Source organism: Vespula vulgaris, chromosome 10 (assembly GCF_905475345.1).
Source record: "Vespula vulgaris chromosome 10, iyVesVulg1.1, whole genome shotgun sequence".
In the NCBI taxonomy this organism is placed as follows: Eukaryota; Metazoa; Arthropoda; class Insecta; order Hymenoptera; family Vespidae; genus Vespula; species Vespula vulgaris.
In genome coordinates, this window is record NC_066595.1 from 7,726,454 (window position 1) to 7,749,783 (window position 23,330).

At 39.0% G+C, this 23,330-nt stretch overlaps 2 protein-coding genes across 12 annotated transcripts in view; one reads left to right on the forward strand and one right to left on the reverse strand.

Annotated features, from left to right (window-relative positions):
- LOC127067200 (zinc finger protein 99-like) overlaps positions 1 to 23,330 on the reverse strand; it is a 47,687-nt gene that overhangs the window by 15,641 nt on the left and 8,716 nt on the right. The window lies entirely within an intron of this gene.
- LOC127067203 (mitochondrial pyruvate carrier 1-like) lies at positions 19,655 to 20,848 on the forward strand. The gene is made up of 3 exons (XM_051001864.1): positions 19,655 to 19,825; positions 20,211 to 20,311; positions 20,515 to 20,848. Exons 1-3 carry the CDS (start codon positions 19,689 to 19,691, stop codon positions 20,676 to 20,678), a joined length of 402 nt encoding a protein of 133 aa, XP_050857821.1. The 5' UTR covers positions 19,655 to 19,688; the 3' UTR covers positions 20,679 to 20,848.

The window sequence follows — 23,330 nt, forward strand, 5'->3', positions numbered from 1 at the left end:
TTTTCTTTTAAGTTCAATCGGCATTTCAGGATGCACCTTAAAGTGTGGACTATTTCTCAATGAATCTTTGCTTCTTGGTTAGTTCTTTAAAAAGCAGATATCAGACTTTCTTTTTACGCAACTATTGTTTTATAAATCCGTGAAATCGTTTCATAACGACTATTATTTTTTCTAATCGGAATGTATCTTCTAAAAATTACATAGTCATTAAGATATAAAGAATACGGGTCGATGTTAAGTATCATAATAAACGAGTAAATCTCAAAATAAATGTATCGAGATCGGAGCGGAAAATAAACAATTGGAACTCTTTTGCAGGAAGCAACGTCTATTGAAATGGACGGTCAAGGCCCAGTTACCTTTGACGCGATTAAATACCCAAGCTGGAAAAGTACATATCTTTAGACTCAACGGAGCAAGGAAAGTTTCCACTGCCGCAGAAATGCGCTCGATAAATATTTAACGAGTAATTTGTTGCCTTCGAATATGTATATATTCGACTAAGCAAGTAAGACAATGTAAAGAAGTTTCACGAATTACTCATTGTTAGAAAGTTCTAACAAATAATATATATATTATGTATACATACATACTATTATTTACAATATATATATATATATATATATATATATATATATATATATACTTATACGTAAAACTAAATCTTACGTGTACGTATGTACATACATATTAAGAGAATGTTGATATAAAAAAAAGAATAAAAGAAAAGAGAAAGATAACGGAGGAAGTACAAACATTTATTTATGAAAAGAGAGTAGAATGACCGAGAGGAAGTCGTCGATCGTGGAAGGAAGCCAGATCGATTATCTTTTAGCATTGAGCAATTAAATCAATTTCATTCGCCTCAAATCCGTAGTAAAAAGCAATCGTAGAACGACGGCCATCATCGCGATAATTGAGGAACGAGAACGAAGAGGAGCGAAGGGGATGTAACGAAGAAACGGCCGAACGAAGAAAAGGAATCATCCTTTCTGTGAGATCGATCGTAATCGCTGTATCGTTTAACTATTGATGCTAATTGTAAGACAGTTCTCTCTCTCTCTCTCTTTCTCTCTCTCTCTCTCTTTCTCTTTCTTTTCGTGTCTTCGTGTCTTCGTATATCAAATGATTTTTCTAAGAAAATTTCTTACATAAATTTTCCTTCGAACAAAATCAAAAGGAACAAGGAGCTTATCATTGATAGATCCATAACGTTATGTGGATACTTTTTCTCCCGAGATGGCAAAGCAGAGAAGAGTAACAGGAAGAAAAGGAAAATGAAGAAGAAGAAGAAGAAGAAAGAATACGACGGCCATTCGATATTTCGCGGGATGTACCTAATATAGATATGTAGGTGTACGTGGTTTCTGGTATAAGAGATACATCGATACGACGAACCGATGCGATGGAGACGAGTTTTGCGGAGTAGAGAAGAGTAAAAAGGAAGAGAAAGAGAAGAATATGATGCGGTCTATCCAGATACGTGAACGACGAGGATACAGAATACAGGTATCTAGTAGGTAGCTGTAGGTACGACAGCGCCGGGATTCTGTCATGGACGTCTCCTTTACGATAAGATACGCCGTCGACTGCTCAGAATCTCTCCGGTTTTGCAGAAAATTCGCGGACTCCTTTTATCGACTTTCCCGATAATGTTCCCTCTCTTGCTCTACCTCAGTCCCTCCCCACCCTTTTCATTCTATCTTCTCCCAGCAAAAAAAGAAGGAAATTAAAGTTCCACCGGATTGGATATCGACGTTCGTTCTCGCATAAGCCAGCGCGCACACATACGGAGGATGTCTTCGCACGAAGTAAAGAAGATGAAAAAAAGAGAATGTCTAAAAATTTGGAAACTTTCCTCTTCCTTTCAAAGGTTACAATCTTTCGAGGACTTCTAGTCTTCGATGGAGGACACTCGACTCGTAAGGTGCGCAGTAACGGTGAACAAAACGGCAATCGATAAGGACGGGGTTAGAAGCCGTACGCTGGATTCCTTCAATCAAATTAGGGACATCAAAGTACCCAGTGAAGACGAAGGAAAAAGAAAGAAGGAAAGAAAGAAAGAAAGAAAGAAAGAAAGAAAGAAAGAAAGAAAGAAAGAAAGAAGGAAGGAAGGAAAAGAGGAAAGAAGGAAGGAAAGAGAAAGAAAGAAAAAGACAGTGTGAGAGAGAGAGAGAGAGAGAGAGAGACGGTAGTGGCAGGATTCGACATTCCTCGAGGGGTAGAAGCTGGGAATTAGCCTCTATCTGTAGAATCCGAGCCCTCGAGACAAAGAACTACCCCTCCCGATTCTCCTCTCCGTCATTTTCCGAGTCTTCGAGTATCAGGTCGTTTCTTTTCGGCCTTCTCGATGCGGACGCGGTTAAGGAATCGTCCTGGGCGTGGTCTTGATCGTCGTCCAATCACTGCCACTGGAATACTAACCTGTCTTTGCAAAAAAAAGAAAAATAAAGAAAGAGAGAGGGAGAGAGAGAGACAGAGAAAAAAAAAGCAACTTATTAACTAACTCGTTTTAACATCGTAGTTGGTAATCGTAAATAGAGCGCTCGCAATTAAATCGGAAAGATAGATAAATTATAGAACGATCGGCATGATGTATTCGAGTTCAATGGGATGCATTCGCGAATTGTAATATATACTACATACATATGTAGGTAGGTAGAAGTAAAATACAATGCACTCGCATAGGTATACCATTCCATAGTTTACGAGCGTCCGTATAATACCGCACTTAAATCGAGAAGATGCATATCTTTATTACAATGGAAAGGTTGTTCCGAATCTTTTCTTCCGTATACTTACACCGTGCATATAGCCGATACAAGGTGGAGACGGTTTCTCGTTCTCACCGCCGACACGTTAACGGTATTATCTCGATGTGGAGAGAGAAAACGAAGTTTTAAACAAAAATTCCATTGAAATCTCAATTAAGAAATCAATAATATTCGAATGGTCTGCATAATAATTCGAAAACAAATTTTCATTGTTTTCATAATAGTATAAGGAACATAAAATTGTACGATAACATTGGTAATAGGTAGGAAAACAAACAACGAAGTAGTTCGAACGAACATAGGATTTATTTAATTTTTATCCGTGCGATTATACGCCAATAAAAGAAAAAAAAAAGAACTTGCTACTTTATCACAGGCACGCACGGTCGATGATGCTGTAAATATAGGAACAATTTTAGATCGGAATTTAACGCGAACGCGAAAAGTTGCTGCGTAACTTAAAGCATTGCGTGCGATACCCGATGCGTATCAAAATTAATTATTTCAATATTTATAGCGATTCCATGTCGCAATTTCACGGACGTCGAGCGTATCGTCGCTCAGCACTGGTCTCTAATCTCGCAACAACAAAAAAATACTTCTCTTTAGTTGTTCTTTTCCTTTTTTCTTTAATATTCTATTTCTAAAAAGAAGAAACGAAAGAGAAATCGCGTAAAGAAAGAAGAGAACTCGTTCTCAGGCGTTATCAGGCTCGTTCTCGGTTAAGCAGGAAGGGTCGTTCGCGAGGAGGGGTTGAGATTTGACGCGTAGACAATGGCCGTTGCATCTCGGAGGAGAGGGACGAGCTCGAAGCCGTTGGGAGCACGGAGCTCTCAAGGGGAGAAAGGAGAAGGGAGGTTCGATCAACGCGCAAGCGCCTCGAGGAAAGTGGCGGCATAAGCGTTCGTGCCGGGAGAAACTACCCTCGATGGAAACGAAGAGAGATGAAGAGAGAAAGAGAGATCGTGTGGGAGGGAGCGCGCTGCTATCTAAGGGTAAGGAGAGAGGGTGAGAGGGGGATGTAAATGCCCCCGTGATGTATCGGATCGATGCGGCAGCATCCAGACACCCCCCTTCCTTCTCGCTTCTTACTACGCAACCTAAAAACGTTCTCCGTTGCAGTGCTCTCTGAATTACGAGCGTCCTTTTCCTTTCATTTTCGAATTTTCGAATTTGCTTCGAACTATCGATCGATATCACCCTTCTCTCATTCTCTCGATCACTCGACTCTTTCGACTCTTTCGACGAATTTAAAAACCGTCGTCTCCGGCGACTCCGACATTCGAGACACGATCGAATTTAGGCCAATCGAGATAACGTACTGTACACTCGTTCACATTGCTGTTTGCGATAAAACGATCAACGGAGGATCACGAGTGAGATCGAAGGTATTGCTTTATTCTCGAAACTTTTATTTTTACTTTCCAGTCGTCTCCATTACGAAATCTGAACGGACGATATATCTTTTATTCCTCGTAGTAATAATTAGAAAAATATCGTTCAAACGTCCCAGAGACTTTTCTTATCTCTTTTTTTAAAGATATTTTCTTCTAGCGAGAGTAACATCTTATAGAAGAAGAAGAAGAAGAAGAAGAAGCAACGCTTACGAAAAAGATAGATCTTCCTTGTGCCAAAAACGAAGTACGACGAAAGACGGCAAAGTTACTTGGAATTGTGGGAAGAACGCGACGCGGTTGTCCGTGCTCTTACTTTGCCGGTAACTTTTCTAAAACCGAAAAGAGAGACGATTGCCACGTTTCCTGCGAAGAAAAGCACCATGTTCTATTAATGTACACGTGCGAGCTCCCATCTTGCACTTTCTCTTTCTCACATCTCTCCACCTCTACACTCTATCCAGCGCCGCGCAGCCTTTCTTCTCGCGGTCGTGCTATTTTTCTTGCCGATTTTCTATCTCGAATCTCGCTTTGTCTCCTCGGAAATTGTGGACTTTTTCGTCGTAGGTTGCTAAGCGATTCTTTCCTAAAACGATACGGCAATGCTTTGAAAGAAAAATATCAAAAATGTTATTTTCCTTCTACGTTCGTGGAAGAGTAATAAGAATAATCCGGTAAGCATCGTTAAAAATGGGCGGCACTTAGTATCACTGGCAAGATATTTTCTTTTCTTTCAAGTCAAACGATTTCGCGATTATTGATAAGAAATTGACGATAAGCGTAATAAAGGAGGTAGTAATTACCGGTGCAAACTCGTGTTTACATCCACTCATTAGTACTACCGACGGTGCCTCCTAATTAGCAAAACCGAAGAGTAGAGTAGAATAGAGTAGGTTTTACCCTACGTCGGCGCACGTTCCGTATAAAAATTACTAGTAATTCCTCCTGCTGTTGCTAATGTTTGGTTGTATCTGTGTATGCGCATTTTCATATATTCGCCGGCTGTGACGTATCACGAGCGTCTACTCGGCAACTCGGAAATAAAGAATAATTCGATAGCGGCGAGGCTCGAATAAGATGGAATCGAGGTAAAAAAAAGGAATAAAAAAAAGAAAAAGAAAAGAGAACGCGAGCTAATCTATTCCATTCATGTTTATTAATGGGACACTACCGGAAAATAAGCTGTCATGATTTTTATCTGATCGCACTTTAGTTTTATCGTTTGATTCACGCGAGCCCCAATCGAGATAGATTTTCTTTTTATATCGATAGTCGATTCATTAAAAGAAAAAAAAAAAGAATAAAACATTACGAAATTTTACTAATAATTTAAAAAATTGTACGCTTGTCCGATGACAGATACTTACCCTCGAAAGATTTTATTTATGCAGCAGCACGATTACAACGAACCCTCGACGATGAGAAGAAGCCTCTTGTGCGTACGCACGCGATATTTCGCTTACCAACGGCACCCCTGGTGTTCTTCGAAATCGACGAACCACCCTGTATAAGCACGCGAACCTTTTCCTCGGCCGATTTCTTCGCACGATGAACGTAAACGCGAAGATCTACTTTTAACGTTCTAAGGAGAAAGAAAGAAAAGAGAGAGAGAGAGAGAGAAAGAATCGAGGCTTTTAAGATCGTAACATTGTTTCGACATCACCGTAACGTCGTAGAAAATTCCAAGTAAACGTTTTTATAACAAAGAGACATCGCATTTTCGTGTCGATGCAAACCATCTAACGAACCGTCTCTCCTTCCTTTCTCACTCCCATAGTATTCATCGTAAACGGATTTGGCTTCATTAACCACCCCTAGAGTTTACTCCCCCGTACGATCCTCGCGATACTCTCCTGCACATACTACCCGTCTTTCCCTCATGGTAACTATAGCAACAGTGGTAAAGGCAATCAGGAACAGCGTGGAATTAACGGTTCGTCCATGCGAAACCATTGTCGTGTCAAAGAATTCACGTTGATATTACGAACGTACTAAGATTTATCTTTGGTAGAATGTAAAATCAATATTTATTGAAATAATGTAAATAAATATGTAATATTGGAGTTTTAGATAGGACGACAATGACGTTTTAAATTTAAAAATGGAAAGGGCGGAGGCAGTCCTTAAAAAGGGTTGTCCGTACACATGCGCGATCCGCACGTAAAACGTAGGCTTGCGCACCGACCAATAGCACGTTGAAAATTGTTTTATCATCCCAGCCCTCGTCAAAGACTCCTCCGTCAGTCATGCTTTCCTAATGTTAATATAAATTGATATTTGCAATACGTCGATAAAAGTTATGTCGTATAGAATAATTATAACGATAGAAATAATGAAGTTCGATCTGATTTTGTAAATCTTTTTATACGGATAAATTATTTTACGTAAGAATTTCTAGTGAAAAGTAAAAAAGGATGCGAGTCTAACGGATGAGCACGATTGGTCAACGTAGAATCGTGGTACTGCCCTTCGCATTTACATATCCATTGGGAAGGGCTAGAATCTTAAAGGGTAGAAGAGAAGGGCTAAAAATAGTCGGTGGTATATAAAAGGGCTCGCACATGCGCCTCTCTTATGCAAAACGCGTAACCCAACCCGCTGGCCAATGTCGATCCTTTAAAGTCGATTCAAAGTCCCTCCCTCGAATCGGTAAGGGAGAAGGATTCTTTTTTTACGAGATGGGAGAGGGCAAGGGCGTCCCCTTATCGAGAGGGTGCAGGCAACGGGACTTAAAAAATGATCCATTGCTACCACCAATCACACCGTGGGTGGTAGCTGGTCCCACTCTGATTGAGACGAGCTTCCAGCATGTCTCGAAAATGATACGGCCGTGGATCCGTAAGGAGAAAAGTGTTAGCCATAAAGCTCGACGCGATATATCATGAAACAAAACGAGGACCTAGCTACAATTTCATCTCTACTCTCTTCCTAATCGAACTTTCGCAGCTACAGCAGTTCACCCATCGATGTTGTCACTTATCTTTTTTCCAACGCGATTTCTTTTGCTTTCAATTTTTGTAAAAACCTTTTCCATCGAAATGACCCTTCGATTTTAATGTCTACGCTTTTGTCTTCTACAATGAGATTCGAAATGAGGAAGAAAAGGATAAAGATTTTTTTCGAGGCAACTTAAAATTTTTTCTCAAATTACAATGGCTCCGATAAAAGACGGAATTTATCGCGCGAAGGAGAACGCGTTGCAAGACAAACATTGCGGTTTCGACGAGAGGTTTTACCATCGGAGCTGCCGATAAACCAATACTTTGCGGCTACACGAGGTCCGACGTAAAAAGCAAAGGTTTCTCTACATGATACATACCTTCGAAGAACGATCGGTTCTTCGATGGAACACACATAACACTATCGTGTCGCGATAAATACTTATAAAACCGAAAGAGTTGACAGTTTTCAAGGGAGCAACAATAAAACTTGGAACAAACCGATAACCGAGATGATTTTCTTATTTATTTATCGAAAGTCGCAGATTAAAGTTATGAAATCAAATCATACATAGCTCGTTCTAATTGTAAAACTTTTTCTCAACGTTTCTCAATAATTTTTCTCAACATTCGTTTGGACTTTCGGATTACGGAAGACACGTATTTTCGAGCATTAAGACGATATTGTTCGCGTCGATCAAAAGCGGAAGGTTAAGCAAGCGATAAAATAAAAGAAAAACTCGAACGGCGTTATAGACATTCCGAAGGTTCCACTACGAGTATCGTGAAAGAAAGAGAGAGAGAAAAAGAGAGGAAAAGAACGAGAGAGAGAGAGAGAGAGAGAGAGAGAAACAGGCAGAGAAAGAAAGAGAGAGAGAGAAAGAGAGAGAAAGAAGAGAGTCGAAGCGTGCTCGGTACGAGCTAGTCGCCGATCGTTTCTTCTTTCTTTTAATCTTACTTCTCCCGCAAACGGGCAGCCAGGCGTTAATTCAACGGCATTGATTGCCGCACGAAAGCCCCACCAGTTCGTTCGGGGGAAGGAAACCACCTCCGTCGTCCCTCCGTCGTCCCTCCGTCGTCTTTCCCCCTTTCCATCTCTCATCCCTCCGTCCTCCTCCGTTGGCTACCCAACTACCTCGTGTCTCACAGATGGCGAGCTTTCGGATCCGCCGACGTTTCTCTCCTTCCCTCTCTCCCCATCCTCGATCGCGTCTTCGATTCTACCTCGCCTTTCTTCGGATACATTTTCTTACTCCTTCGACCTTACTTTTCTTGCCTTTAACGTCACACCAAGAATGCTTATTTCTTTCTTTCTTTCTTTTTTTTTTTCTTCTTTCTTACAATCTCCTCGAGGAATATCGTAAAGTAAACTTTGAATGATAAGAGAGATAGAGAGAGAGAAAGAGTGGGACAGAAAGAGAGAGAGAAAGAATGATTTGATTGTTCACGGTGGAGTTTCTCGTTCGATGCAAACGATCGAGATAAATGATTCAAGGGGTGTGGTGTCCAGATGAGCGAGTGTTCACGAGCACAACGAAAAGCAAAGGGGGTGATCAACTTTCGATGGATGAAGGGAACGAGGAGCAGGGCTAACTCTCCGAAAGAAAGTATGGCTCGAGTATGGGGGTCAATCTATAATAAAGCTGGATCCTATCTCCAACGACTAGCGCGAATGAACGTTGGGATCTCTCGTAAAAACAAAAAGAAAATAAAAAGGAAAAAGGGAAGACGCTACTTAAGAATGGATTACGCGAATGAAATCGTACGATCGACGTTAACCTTAAGTATATAGATATCACGTATATATATATATATATACTTTTTCGTTTCATTCTGCTCGTTTACTTGCATCACATCGAATCATTTATCATTTTTATTTAAAACTTACGTAAATAAAGATGTCTTCCCTTCTTTTTCATAACAAGGAACACAGAGTTTTGTGAGAAAATAATCAAAACGTAAGTGAAAATAAACAAAAAGAAAAAGAAAAATAATAAAAAAAGGATGAGAAAGGAATCCCTATAAATTTTTCTTTTCCCACGACATATGAAAATAAAAATAGTACCGAATGACTCGTAGACATAGCTCCTTTTACCGAAGTCAAGGCGGTCATCGTTATTCCGAACGATTGAACGCAGTTGTTAGCAATCGATGATTCGATCGTCGGAAGTCGAGGAACAGCAAGAGGGGAAAAATCGTATGCGGTGGACGAAGGATATAATAATAATTCGTGTTCGTAGAAAATATGTAAGAGACGAATGGTGATCGATGATTCTTCTTCAACAGTTATCACTTGCAGTCGATCGTAGTGGATTACAAAGGATAAACGGAAACGTACTTATTTAGTCGAGTTAACAACGAAGGTATGGATTTAAATATGTATATAAATACGAAATGGAAATTATACATTCGTTCTTCTCTAACCCTACGTACATATGTATATATATATAGGGGAAAGGAAAACCCCTAGGGTCACTCAGGTAAACCATTATTACGTTACACGTTAAAATCACCTGTTCGTCTACCTGTTACACGCGCTTCAAGGCTCATAAAGCATGTTGTTGTAGCACGCACGAGGTAATCCATTCTAACCCTTTATGCTAATCGAGCAAGGGCGTACGTTACGCTAGGGTGATTTTTATCGCGAGTAACATTTTAAAAGCCGCTCGTTTAATGGCCTGCGAAACGGATCATTTTGTAATCTATCTGTAAGCGTTCTATAAGTCTCTAAGAATTTAAGAGATTGACTAAAAAAGAAGTATAATTTAGTGTTAACCGAGAACTATAAATTCTCTTGGTAATAATTTCTCATACGTATATACGTATGTTCGTATATATAATACATATATATACATATATACATACATACATAGGACTCGTCATACGATATCCGCTAGCCAGTGTTTCTTCCGGAATTCGTAATGGTTACTGGTCAGCGCAAACAATAGAAAAATTATGTTCACGAGACTTCCCTCGCGAGTTTCGCAATCTTTCCTCGCAGTTTGATCGTGCCACGGCACAAGAGTTCGCGTCGTTTATTCAGAACACATGACGAGCATTGGCGAAAGTATATGTAGGTTAATACGTATACGAGTGAGAGCACGTGTAGATGCGAAAAGAAGACGCATTCACGAGGCACGAAACTACAACAGTGGGAGAAGCTACGCGTCGGCAAACTTTCTCGATTTAGGGATGATTTGCGGGGTCTACACGAGCCTCTTTCTTTTCAAGAGAAATGCTGCTTGTCTTATTTCTCTCTCTCTCTCTCTCTCTCTCTCTCTCTCTCTCTCTCTCTCTCTTCCTCTCTCTCCTCTTCCTTGGAAAGACACAAGAGGATAATAAATTAATATTATATTTTATTTTGTTAGAAAATTTTTCTTAGAATATAATAGATAAACGTACAACCTATCGATACACATGTATGTAAGTACACACTTTCGGTCACGTCCTTTGTAGAACGAGCAAAGTTAAGTATTTGTAAACATTTCTTTGTAAATACTTACAGTAAAGGAAAGGTCGAAGCTATACTTCTGTTTAAGCGCTCGTCACGTTAAGATGTATATGTATGTACGTACATATGTATATAATATATATAATACGTACATATATATATATATATATATATATATATATATATATATAATTCGTAATCGTGAGATACAAAATAATAAAATTATTTAATAGATCAGGTATTTCATAAGTCCTACAATTAGTTCGCAATCTTAAAAGTTAATCCTACGGGAAAAGTGAGGTCATAAAGGATGGGATACGAAAAGGAAAGAAGATAGAAAAGGGAGGAAAAAGGAAAAAAAAAAAAAAAGTTCATATTACTTAATAATGCCGAGTGTTCTTAGGCCTATCTAGCGAGCGCAGATGGATAGAAAGAACAAGCTAGGGGTAGTCTCGTCATAAAAGACGCCTGTAACTCGAACATAAAGCGAATTCGAGCTTTCTCGCTCCGTCAAACGGAAGGTTTCTTTTAATTAAACTACCCCTCTTAGCTTCTCTCTCTCTCTCTCTCTCTCTCTCTTTCTCTCTCTTTCCTCCTCCAATCCCAAAAGCGAGACTTTCGAGACATAACAAGCGCGTTATCAGCGTTCGCCAGCGTTCCGACCCTCAACCTCTAACATCTTCCAGCCCTCCGCTTTGCTTTTAGCACCGTTTCGAGTCACCCTTCACTTCTAGTCGAGCTTTTTTCCTAAACTTATCGATACTTTGCGAGGATAAAAAGTCACGCGTTGCGTCCATGATCGACCAGAAAATCCTCAAATATATCATCATGGAGAAGATAACGTCGAACGTAGGAAAAATGGAAATTTTCCTTTTAATCCTCGAACATGTTATATTTTCTTATTTCGGAAAAATGACTTTTAATATCTATCGGAAGAGGTCAGTAGTACCGTTACGATCGAGCTACAATCCCTTGGAGGAAATGCCCTCTTTATTATCTATCAGAAGCAATCTACCGAACACTTTCCCTTCTTCTTCTTTTTCTTCTTCTTATTCTTCTGCTCTCTCATCTTGTTCTCATCTTGTTCTCATCTTGATCTTTTTCTTTTTCAGAATTCTCTGTCGAATCAAACAAACGTATTGAGAGGTCAAATAATCGAAGTTAATGCTTATTAAAATTCGTTCCTTGCACGACACGTTTCTTGAATCCTCAAGAGCAGATAAAGAAAAGAAGAAAAGTTTCGTAGGTTCGAGTTGACTTCTTTTCAAACTCGCTAGGTATGCCTCGAACGTCGTGGCGTATAAACTGCTCGGCTAATTTAGACTGACTGTTCCGTGAAATTACCGGGGCACGCGCGTAATGAGAGGGTGAATGGCGAGGGTTATCCATCCCTCGAACAGTACCCGTCTAATCACGGTCGCTCGTTAGCGAATTGAATGCTCCTCGAATCGAATCGAATCGAATCGAATCGAATCGAATCGACTCGAATCGAATCGAAGCTACGAAAACGCGAGAAGAAGCTTTTTATCGATGTACGTGAACCAAAAAAGAGATTGCTATCTCGTGTTTTTTACATTTTCTTAATAATAAGTAGAGGCAAACTTTACAAAATTCGAAACTGTAATTATTTTTATTACGGGAAATAAAATTAAAAAAACAACAAACAGAAGAAAAAGAAAAAAGAAAGGGAAAAGAAAAACAATATTCATTTCGCATCGATTCACGCTCGGCAATGAAATGTTAAGCACGCCTTTGACGCGAACTCGTAGCCCGCTCTCGTCATACTCTCCGTGGAATTATTATCGCCACGATAAAATATAGTTTTTAGTGTATTCACGGTCAGGCCGATTCGCTCGTTAAGAGGATACACTCGAATCCTTGCATTTCTCCTCGTACGATCAACGGAATCCCAGACATAAGTTCGTTCTACGTGCTAATAAATAAATCGATTAACATTTAAATTCAACGAGGAAGCCAAATCGCTATACCTAATTACATCGGAAAACAGGTACGTGGTTGGATTAGCGATAGAGATCTCGATGACTCGATGTTGTAAGAAATGGTAATCATTGGGATCGTTCGAGGAACGAGTTCGTTATGAACTCGAATGTATGTACGTTGATAAATCGTGTAAATGAGGGGTTGCGTAGAAAAATGTCAATGATACTCCTTGAATTATTTATTCGAGCTAAGCTCGACCGACAAATTTTTCATTTTTTCACGTTCCAAGATGATCGTTTCTCGCTATAGTTCTGCTAATAAAATTGTATGTTCTCTCCTTTCAGATCTCGCTCTTTCTCTCTCTCTCTCTCTCTCTCTCTCTCTTTCTCTCTCTCTCTCTATCTATCTCTATCTCCATCTCTCTTGCATTCTTCGCGACGTATGCGCAGGATGCCGATGGCGCTTCTTCGAGAAGAAATCAAAAGTCGCGAGAGTTTTTCTCGACGGATTCCAGAGTCGAGCTCGAGAGCGGTCGTTCTCGTTGTCTCGTCCTCATCGGCTCTTTCTTTATCTCGCTCTCGATCCTCCTATGAATATTCATCCCCGCGAGACTTATGCAGAACGTTTCCGACCAAGCAAAGAGGATCTACGAGAGAAAGAGAAAGAGAAAGAGAAAGAGAAACAGAAACAGAAAGAGAGAAAGAGAACAGAGAAGAGAGAAGAAGGAAAAGGGCAGATGATCTCGATCGGCACGTTCTACCTCGAAACAATCTCGATCGTCTTTTTCCCAATCACTGGACTTTCTTGTTCGACGATCGATTCCCAGTACTCTTTTCGCTCGTTCGCTCGAAGGTGTATAACTTCGTACGGATCTCCTTTAATTAACGAGGAATCAATCAATGGCCGTACTTCGTGGAATTCCGAAGAAAAGCGACGATGGAGAAGAATAGAAGCAGTGAAATAGAGAGAAAGCTTCGAGCAAGAATCGACTCTTCTTACGTCTTTCTGATCCTCTCTCGATCATTCTTTTCTCTTTCTCTTTTTCCCTCTCTCTCTCTCTCGCTCTCTTTCTCTTTCCATCTCTGATCCTGGTTTTACAAAATGACTTATCGCTTCGACATGGTACATCTGACGTAAAGAAAAACTCTGCTTTTTTCTTGTTGTTGTTGTTGTTGTTGTTACTGTCATCCGTAAAGCATCCTTATCTCATCGTCTCGTTCGCTATCTCTCTCCCAATATCTCCCCTCAGAAAAAAGAAAGAGAAGGACTTTGATCCTCTAGAAAGGTCAATTTAAAGAATTAAACAATTTTCAAAGAAGGACATAGAAAAAAGCAAGAGAGAAAGAAAGAGAGAGAGAGAGAGAGAGAGAGAGGGAAAGAGAAGGAAAGAGTCATTTCCTAACTCGATCTCATCGCGACGCAATCCAAACTTGATACAAAAGAGAGTTTCCATTCGACCCCCGTGTTCTCGGAAGGTCAAACAGTAACGTTTAAAGCGATGGACTTGCCCCTTCCCCTCCCCTCCCCTCTCCTTCCACGTACTCCTTCCATTCCGTTTTCTCCTTTGGAAGGGTCACCGAAGACCTCGCCAAATATTTGGTTAGTCTTTGATGGGCTTCGAGAAGAGACAAGGAAGAGGCAACGAATGGAAAGATAGGAGAAGTCGCGCACGATCGAAAAGGAAAGAGAACGGAGGAGCAGTAAAAGAAGAAAGAGGAGAAGGATATGGAGGTGCAAGAGGGAAAGAGGACGCGTGCTGAGCTCTGTGAGCCTTCCGTGAGCCTCCTGTGAGCCGTTAGAAACGGAGAATGTCGGGCATTTTTATTGGTTCCAGCTTTGTCTCTCTCTCTCTCTCTCTCTCTCTGTCTTCTCGAAAGTCGGCAAGCCGATCAGCCGGACAGGAGGATCGACGAATCTCTCCGCGTGTGTTACCTAACACATAGGTATTCCTTCTGATCGTTCGACCGTATGAAACTGAGGACCTTCTTCCTTTTTTCTTCCTTCCTTCCTTCCTTCCTTCCTTTCTTTCTTTCTTTCTTTCTCTCTTTTTTTTCTTTCACTTACTACTCATTGTTACCTTTTCCCTTTCGACTCACCGGAAGATATGTTCAAGGTCGATTATTAGTACCCTCTAGTAACAGCAGATGATATCCTTTGATTTTTCCTGAATTATCTAAATTTTTCTACGGATTTCAGTAGGAAACATTTTGATGTATTTAATTGCGAAAAAAACGACCCTCTTGTGTCTCGTCTTACCGAACAAATTGCTTCGAGCAGAATCACCAAAATACCGGAATCGAATTACTTAGCTTTTTCGACCGATAATATTATACTTCCTTAATCTCAAGATATTGAATTCCTAAACGATTTACGTTTTGAAAAATTTGAAGAGTAACAGCAAGACATTTATTTTTCATTCATTTACACTTCGACACTTTGCATAATAAATGTCTAAATTTGAATCGATAATTTTGACAAAAGTAATGAAATGTTTGTTTATAAAAATATATGCTTTCACCTTGAAGGTATAACGGAGCTCATTCCTGTATCTCCTTTGCTTCGTACCCATGTTGATCCCCGCCACCGTACAATAACATTCCTCTCCTTCCGCTTTTGTATTTTGTAAGTCAATTCGAAACATGAATCGTATAATAATTCAGCGAAGCTAAGGAAAATACGACGGATATTATTCGTCCTGCCTAGACAGATTTACCCAGAAGCTTTTGTCCGCGCTCCATATTTATACGAAGAGAAAAAGAAAGAGAAAGAGAGAGAGAGAGAGAGAAAGAGAGAAAGATAAAGAACGACAAAGAAAGAAGATTTCGAATTTACCCAATTTTCCTTTTTTTCTATTCTTAGAAACACCATTCTTTCAAACGTCATTATCATTTTATAGAACGATCGTTGGTCTTCTATAGCCTTACGTTATTGCGAGGGTGTAAATAGGAAGAAAAATCTCACACAAGTAAGTTAAGCTTTTGCGTAAAATTATACCGTCGGTGGGCGTGGAATAATGTATGTAGTTCGCCCTGAAATCGGGACTAGTTGCAATTCCAATGAGAGAACTGAGTGCTAGGTGAGCTTCGTATCTCGACGGATTTCTGTCTTCTGCCTTCTCATACATATTGTGATTACATTCGAGAAAGTTAGGACGATGGGAGAGAAGAGAAAAAGAAGAAAATGCAGCGCGCGGGAGAAAGGTTTCGAGAGTTTATAAATATTAGAAACAAACAATAACGATAATGTGTATATCAATTTTACGATTCGATATCATATATTATATTTAAATATTGTATGATTTATTATAACGTTTATTATTTGTATTTACGTATTAATTTATATACATATATATATATATATATATATATATATATATATATTTGTTATTTTTCTTTTATAGGATTTTCAATAGAATCTTCTTAACATCAAGCATCGATATCTTCCTTTTTCATTCAGTATCGATCGAAAAGAAGAATTCTGTCGGCCGTTAGATATCCTGGGTAATGCTAAATAGTAAAAACATAATTCTGTGCGCACGCGTGGAAATCGCTTTATGGCGCGGAATAATGGCTCGCATTCACGGGTAGCCCTCATAACTCTCTTCCCTATATTGCGCTTTTCGGAGATTGCACGTGGCACTTCGTTCGTCGATACGCCCACGCTTCTGCCTCGACATATTTAACGCAACGCAACGCTGTAGTATCGTGATAACGGCAAAGAACGTCGTTAGAAGAAGAAGAAAAAAAAGCAAAATAAAATAAAATAAAATAAATAAGAACGTTTAATTCTCGACAGAAATTTCATCGTACGTAGTGATATCTTTTAGCGAGAGAAATCGTTAAGAGAAATTAGTCTGACTTTAAGTGACATTGATGTATGATGCACGGAGTTAGCTGATAGTCGAATTCTTTTTGTCTTGTCTTTTCTTTTTTTCTATTTTTTTTTCTTTCTTTTTGTTTTTCTTTTCCTTTTTTTATGTGTATTTCGTTCATTAAATAATTTGGAGATTGTAAATCAAATTGACAGAGGACAACATCCATGATACTGTCGTACGTTCGAATCGGTTTCGAGTAATTAAAAGCATTACCAGAATACAGTACGAAAGTTACATGGCAGTAAGGCGAACAAAGAGGACGGTTCCGGTTCTCTCTCTCTCTCTCTCTCTCTCTCTCCCGTTCTTCGAGTCGAAATTCGATTAGCAATTACCCACACATTACGTTCGCTCATTAAGTCCGTTTCGCTGCTAAGTACGGGAGTAATTAAGAACGCCTGCATAAACGCGTAGAATACCGATAAGTGCGTGTAAATGGAAATTTGATTCCAATCTCGTTCAATGATACATCTAGTCAATTAACTATGCTAACGGTACTCTCACTGCTCTTAATAAAAAAAAAAAAATTCGTTTATTTTATACTTGTAATAATTCTTAGAATCTACGAACGAGAAGATATCGATCGTTAATCCGAAATTGTAATTAGAATTCTTGGCATGGAAAAAGAAAGAAAGAAAGAAAGAAAGAAAGGAAGGAAGGAAGGAAAGAAAAAAAGAAAAAAAATAGAAAAAGAAAAAAGAGTGAACATGGTGATGGAAAGGGATTCGGTGAGGGCACTGCGTTAGTTGGCGGTACACATCAAGGGAAACTCTTCCTTCTGTGAAGGACGTCCCTTCGATGGAACAATTACTCCGAAGGCGAGTGCATAAATAACGAGAGAAAGGATGCCGCACAATGAGCCCGATTTACATTACTTGGTGACGAGATAAAAGAAAATAAATAAAATGACCGATGCCAAAAAGAATATAACAAGTTCTCTTACGAATCCCTGAAAGCTCAATTTTATCGCGCACGTATGTAAATACTTTATTCGATTTTAATGTCTAACGAGAAAGAAAAAGAGAGATAAAAAGAGCAAATTTCTAAGATTTGAAAAAAATTCACACATGGATCATTTGATATTTTATTCGAATTGACATGACCCATTCGGGGTTGTTCTAATATCGATGAGAATGAAAACAAAAAAAAATAAAAAGAAGAAGGAAGAGGTGATATACATATAAATCAGTGACCATGGAGAAGAAAGAAAGATAAATTTTTAATATTTGTCAAAAAAAAATATCAATAATTTTCTGTCAGGAAATTAAAATTAGAAAATTAAAGCATGATCATGAAGAAAAAAAAGATAAGTTTTTAATAGTTATTGAAAAAAAGGAACGAATAATCATCTTTTGTTAGAAAATTAATATTTTCGCAGAAAAATAATCAGAAACGATACTTATTCTTAACTCGTATAAAATATGATCGTCAAATAAGGAAAAGTATCGGCATTCATATTACGTGGAAAAACAAAGTAATGATAATACCATTGAGTAGGAGGTATGCTGGTCAGAGAGATCTCCGAATAAAGTTTTTCTTTTGGTGGGAGTGAAATTCTCGTGTTGATGGTACATGCGTGAATGTGCATATGCAGGGGATGTAGAAGACGCAGGTGCGGCCACTTAAGGCGCTTACTAACTTCTTCTCTTATTGCTTTGTCAAGAGTTCTTGCGCTCTCGGTGCTCGTGTAAAAACAAGAGGAAAAAAATATTCCAAGATAAGATAATATAATCAAACTTTAACGTAATTTCTAAAGTAATTTATTATGTGAGGATACTCAAAGAGAAATATCATATTTATATGAGGAAATTGAAAGATAAATATACGTATAGATATTTGAATAATATGATACAATATAAAATAACTAAGTATAGAAAAATATATGTTCATTGTGTATAAAAATGCTCGTTACGATCGGTACAGTAATCACAAATCGTTATAGAAATGATCTTAGAAAATAATGATGATTTGTTAGGCGCGAAGAGTCGTCGAATATTTGAATCGTCCATCGTACTCTAAAAATCATAGTACAGGGGTGCTAGGACCGGGTGGACACGTCGTTGAAGTTCGGAGGGTTCCGTAGACCGCCCCTTTCGAGATCAATAATACCATTCCTGCATTGGCGCATGCGTTTTCGTACTGGTATCTCTTCTTCTTCTTTCCAACGTTCTAGCTGGTTTCCACCCCCTGCGAGCTATGCTCAGGACGACACGTACCCCTCCATGCAACATTCATAACGCCATCAATATTATACGCGCGAAATAATAACCTGTGCATTTATTATAAGGGAATAGGGGAAAGAAGTTTGCGTGAATCCAACGAACGTATAGAAACGCATGTCGATAAAAAGAAAAAGGAAAAAAAGAAGAAAAGAAGGAAAAAAAGAAGAAACAAAAAATAGAAAAAATAAATAAAAGCTGAGCGATCAATCGAACGATAAATTATGCGTGAAAAAGACGATTTACAAATCCGTTATGATCCTAGCAAAGGTCATTCATAAGGTATATCAGAATTGAATTTTTGATGAAATACGTAAGATTATATAATACTTCGAATATTTCTCGATCAAGGCGTATTAATTAATACAAAAGTGGTATGTAAAAATAGTAGAAAAAAATAGTAGAAACATTGTAGAAAAATAGTAGAAAAAAAATAGTAGAAAAAATTGGCGTTAATCGTAATGGTAGAATCGTAATAGAAGAAAAATAAATTCATATTTTCTCTCTCTCCCTCTCTCTCTCTCTTTCTCTTTCTGATTATTAAATTCATAAAAATAGGGCTACAACTTCGATAAAGATATTTATTGCAACACGTTATCTCTCGTCGAGCTAGTTTAGTAAACATCTTAGTAAAAGATCTCGCACTCGAGATAATAGTTTTCTGGCAATAACGCAGTAGCGTTCGAAGCATCCTTTCATTTACAATGTTTCACTCTCGAAGAAAAGTACGTTTTGTTTCTTTTATATACTTATCGCTTTAATATCGCACAAGTTTTATCGTTATCAAGGCTATTATCTTTTTTTTTCTTCTTCTTCTGTTATGAAGCAACATTCGTAGATAAGGTTCGCGATGAATTTTTGTATGTTTCGATAAATTATTATTGATTACTTGAATTGATAATATCGAAGTTTTGTATCGTCTTACTTCGCATTTCAACACTTCAGTGCGATTTATAGCGATGCATTGAGTTTCAAAACGTATTAAACCATTTTCATTATTTTTTAATAAGAAATTATTTTGATTATTTTTACAAAATATCAGATATTCAATTGTTAAGAGTAATCGTACACGAGAGATTCATCGATTCTAATTTTTTAAATGATCTTACCATTACCAGTCACATATAATTGTAAGAAACCCAAGTTCCTGCGGCAACTTGCTATATTCCACTTCGTCATGGCCAGTAAAAAATATAAATCTTTGTTCAGCAAAGAGAATAGAGATTATTTTATGAGGTAATTATATATCCTTCGAGACTTTAATTATTATAACCTTAAATGAAACGAGAACGATTGAAATAATACGTTATATGTATATGTTATACGAAATAATATGTTATACGTTATATGTACTTATCATATTGTTTGCGTAGTCACTTAAAGAAGGATTTAATTCACGTGGCCGTGAACGTGAATTAAATGCATTCTCGTGGAAAGTTTTCATTATGTCAGATCGCATGGTCGATTATCAACAGAGAACGATATTCTTGGTTTGCGTGTTTTCGTGCTAAAAATCAAAGTGTCTATAGATTTCGTAAAAACGATGCGAACGAGTTCGTGCTAGTTTAGCAACGTTGCATTTATCGTTTCCTCGATTTTTATTATCGAACCACTCTTTAAGTACACACTTCTGGGGACCGGTATTCAACTGGATGATACCTATAGCAACTATAGCAGACACGCGAAAGCATCCGAGGATCATTAGCGGCAAGATGACTTTGGGTAAGTTCGAACCCTAGCTCTCATTTCGAAGAATTCTCTCGGTTCTCGTAATAATCGCAACGGACAAGTTCGGATAACGATCGCGTTTCTAAAAATGACGAAGAGAGAAAGTAACGAGGATGAGAGAATGAAAGAAAAGAAAAAACAAACAATTACTCTTTCATTTTCCAACAATATTTTTACTCTTGCATTATATTTTTCAGCACTGACGTTATATTCGCTGACGTTCATGCGATTTGCCATGAGAGTACAACCAAGGAACATGTTACTTTTCGCATGCCATAGTGTAAATGCAGCGGCTCAATTAACACAAGGATTTCGGTATCTCAAATATCGTTATGGTACAAAGCCAGAGGAAGGAGAATGATATCATCCGATCGTAGAAAAAGGAATGAAAATACAACGATATCTTTATTATGAAAATTGAATTAGTTCGACCGATCAATTATACGCGTACTTTCATTATACGAAAACAGAAATTCATAGAATGGTACGAAAGGATAAAAGAGAAAATCCAAACGTATCGACAAAGACGAATGCTCACGGACAAGTTCGTGGAAAGAAGAAAGAAATAAAGAAAATAAAAAAAAAGAATAAATAAATTAAAAAAAGAAAAAGAAACGAAAGGAAAGCATAGAGTAGAGTATCCACTCTGGTTGAACGGTATGTCGAACAGAGGAGACATAGAGCGTATAAAGAGAGAGAAAAGAAGATGGAAGGAGAAGAAAAGAGAGAAAGAGAGAGAGCTAGAACTTGTAGTACGTTCGTGTTTTCTTTTTTTCGTAGCTCGTACACCCTGCTCGTTCGGTTTCTCCTTTTTCCAATCGAATCGAAAAGGGCACGAGTTTATTCGCCGGTGGCCCCAATTCCGCTACGCTACGTAGGAATATGTAAGGAGAGCAATAATTTTGCTAGGGTGGCCTCTCTTGCGATACTGCCGCCTCGAGGAGGGCTACTCGATCGTATGGATCGTGCTCGGGGTCATTTTATGGGATCTGGCACGGATCAGACGCACGAATCTATCCCTGCTTTTTCCAAATGCTAAGCCAACGGCTTTCCTTCTCTCTCTCTCTCTTTCTCTCTTTCTCACTCGTCGGGTAGAGAAAAGGGAAAGGAACATAAAATCCACCCCCGCCTTTCCGAATAAATATATATGCCCTTATTAGCCCTTCTTGGGCTTCGATCATGCGTTACTCCCTCTCCTGTTTCTCGCCTTCGTACTTCTTTGCATTTGTCCAACTAGAATAATATACGCGACACGTCATCCCTCCTATTGGTATTTTGGTATTTTTGAAGAAAATTCTGATATCGTCGGATCGAGAGAAGAAGGAGACGAGAACGTTGAAAGAGGGAGGATTCCTTCGGGACTGATTTCACAAACAAATGCCGACGATTGAATCCTGGCATGTTGCAAGATGGATCGCTCTCTTTGAATCACAGATTACTCGCCGCCTCTTCCTTCCACATCTTCGCGTTGCAACTTTCTCTCTCTCTCGTCGTCGTCGTCGTCGTCGTCGTCGTCCTCCTCCTCCTCCTTCTCCTCCTCCTCCTTTTCCTCCTTCTCCTCCTTCTTCTCCTCCTCTTCCTTCTCTTGCTCCTGTTACTCCTACTCTTTCGAGTCCCCTCCAGAACGAAGAACGTTCAGCAATTTGCCACATGCCCGGCGAAGGCAGGACTCTCCTTTCCCCGTTACAGAGGCCGACTCCTCGTCGTCAGAGATCGAACCAAATCGGCTGGAATTGAAAGGACGAACCAACGACGGAAGGATCCATCGATCGGCCACGATCTTGAACGCGATCTTTCGTTCCTTGCTTGCTTCCATCTCGAAGAAGAGGCCCGTCGAAAGGGACGGTCTTTCTTTCGCGTTAAACTGACAAAGTGTAATCCACCTTTGCTTATTGATACGTCCATCGACGAATCGATAAGCGATTTGATTCTTTTCTCGCTACGAGGATCGTCTTTCCTTTACGAAGACACTGTCTATTTTCTTTTACTTCGGCCCTTATCGAAGGGAAAACGTTTTTAAAAAGCAAGGGCGCCCATACTCGTCAAGCGAATAACTCAATCGAACGAAAACCACGCGAGAAGCCGCGAGTCACGTCGAGCGTGAAAAAGACGCAACCCTCCGATTGTAAAGTTCTCCCTTGCTTACTCGATACATATGCGTATATATGTGTATATATATATATATATATATACATATATATATATTTACTTATACGAAGTTGGTCCGTGAAAAAACGAGGACAAGAATGTAAGGGAGAGATAAAAAAAAAAGAAAATAAACCCTCCTCCCTTTTTCTCGAATCGCTTTTCGTCGCTCGACGATCTTTAAATGAAGTGCGTTAGCTTATAACAACCGTGTAAAGTCTTCCAGGGTGGATTCGCGCTACCACGAGCAAAATGCGTTCGACTCGAAAAAAAAGAATCCTTGGTGATACGCGTGGCGAATCTACCCCGACGTAAGAGGTGGACACCCCCAAGGGTGAAATGAATCAAACGCAACCCTCGCTCTATACAAGACATACATTAGACCGAGACAGTCTCGAGAGCATCCTGGGACATCAGAAAATTCGACGCATTTCTTATCTGCCGTGAAAAAAAAAAAGAAAAGAAAAGCGAAAAGCCTAAATTTCTTTAGGCGTTTCCTTACGAAAATTGTAGAAATATGGGCCAAACACGAGGCCTAGAATTCGAGAATATGACGATTCATCTTTGGTATTTTCGCACTGCGAGCACGTTCGCGAACAAGTCTTATCGGGCAAATGCGATATTTATCAAGAAGGGTTTTCCGTTCCGTACTTATACCTTGTTATCGTGTGTTCGTCAACCGTGAACAGTTTTTTTAATCGACTTAAGAATTTTAAGATGTAACAGCTGTTACTATAGGAGAAAATCATTTCTTTTCGTTTTAGAAAAATATGGTTTATCATCCCATGGGAGTGTCGCCCATTTTTCGTCTTCTTTCTTTATGGAAACCTTCGAAAGAACCTATCCTACAGTTTTATGAATCATTCAC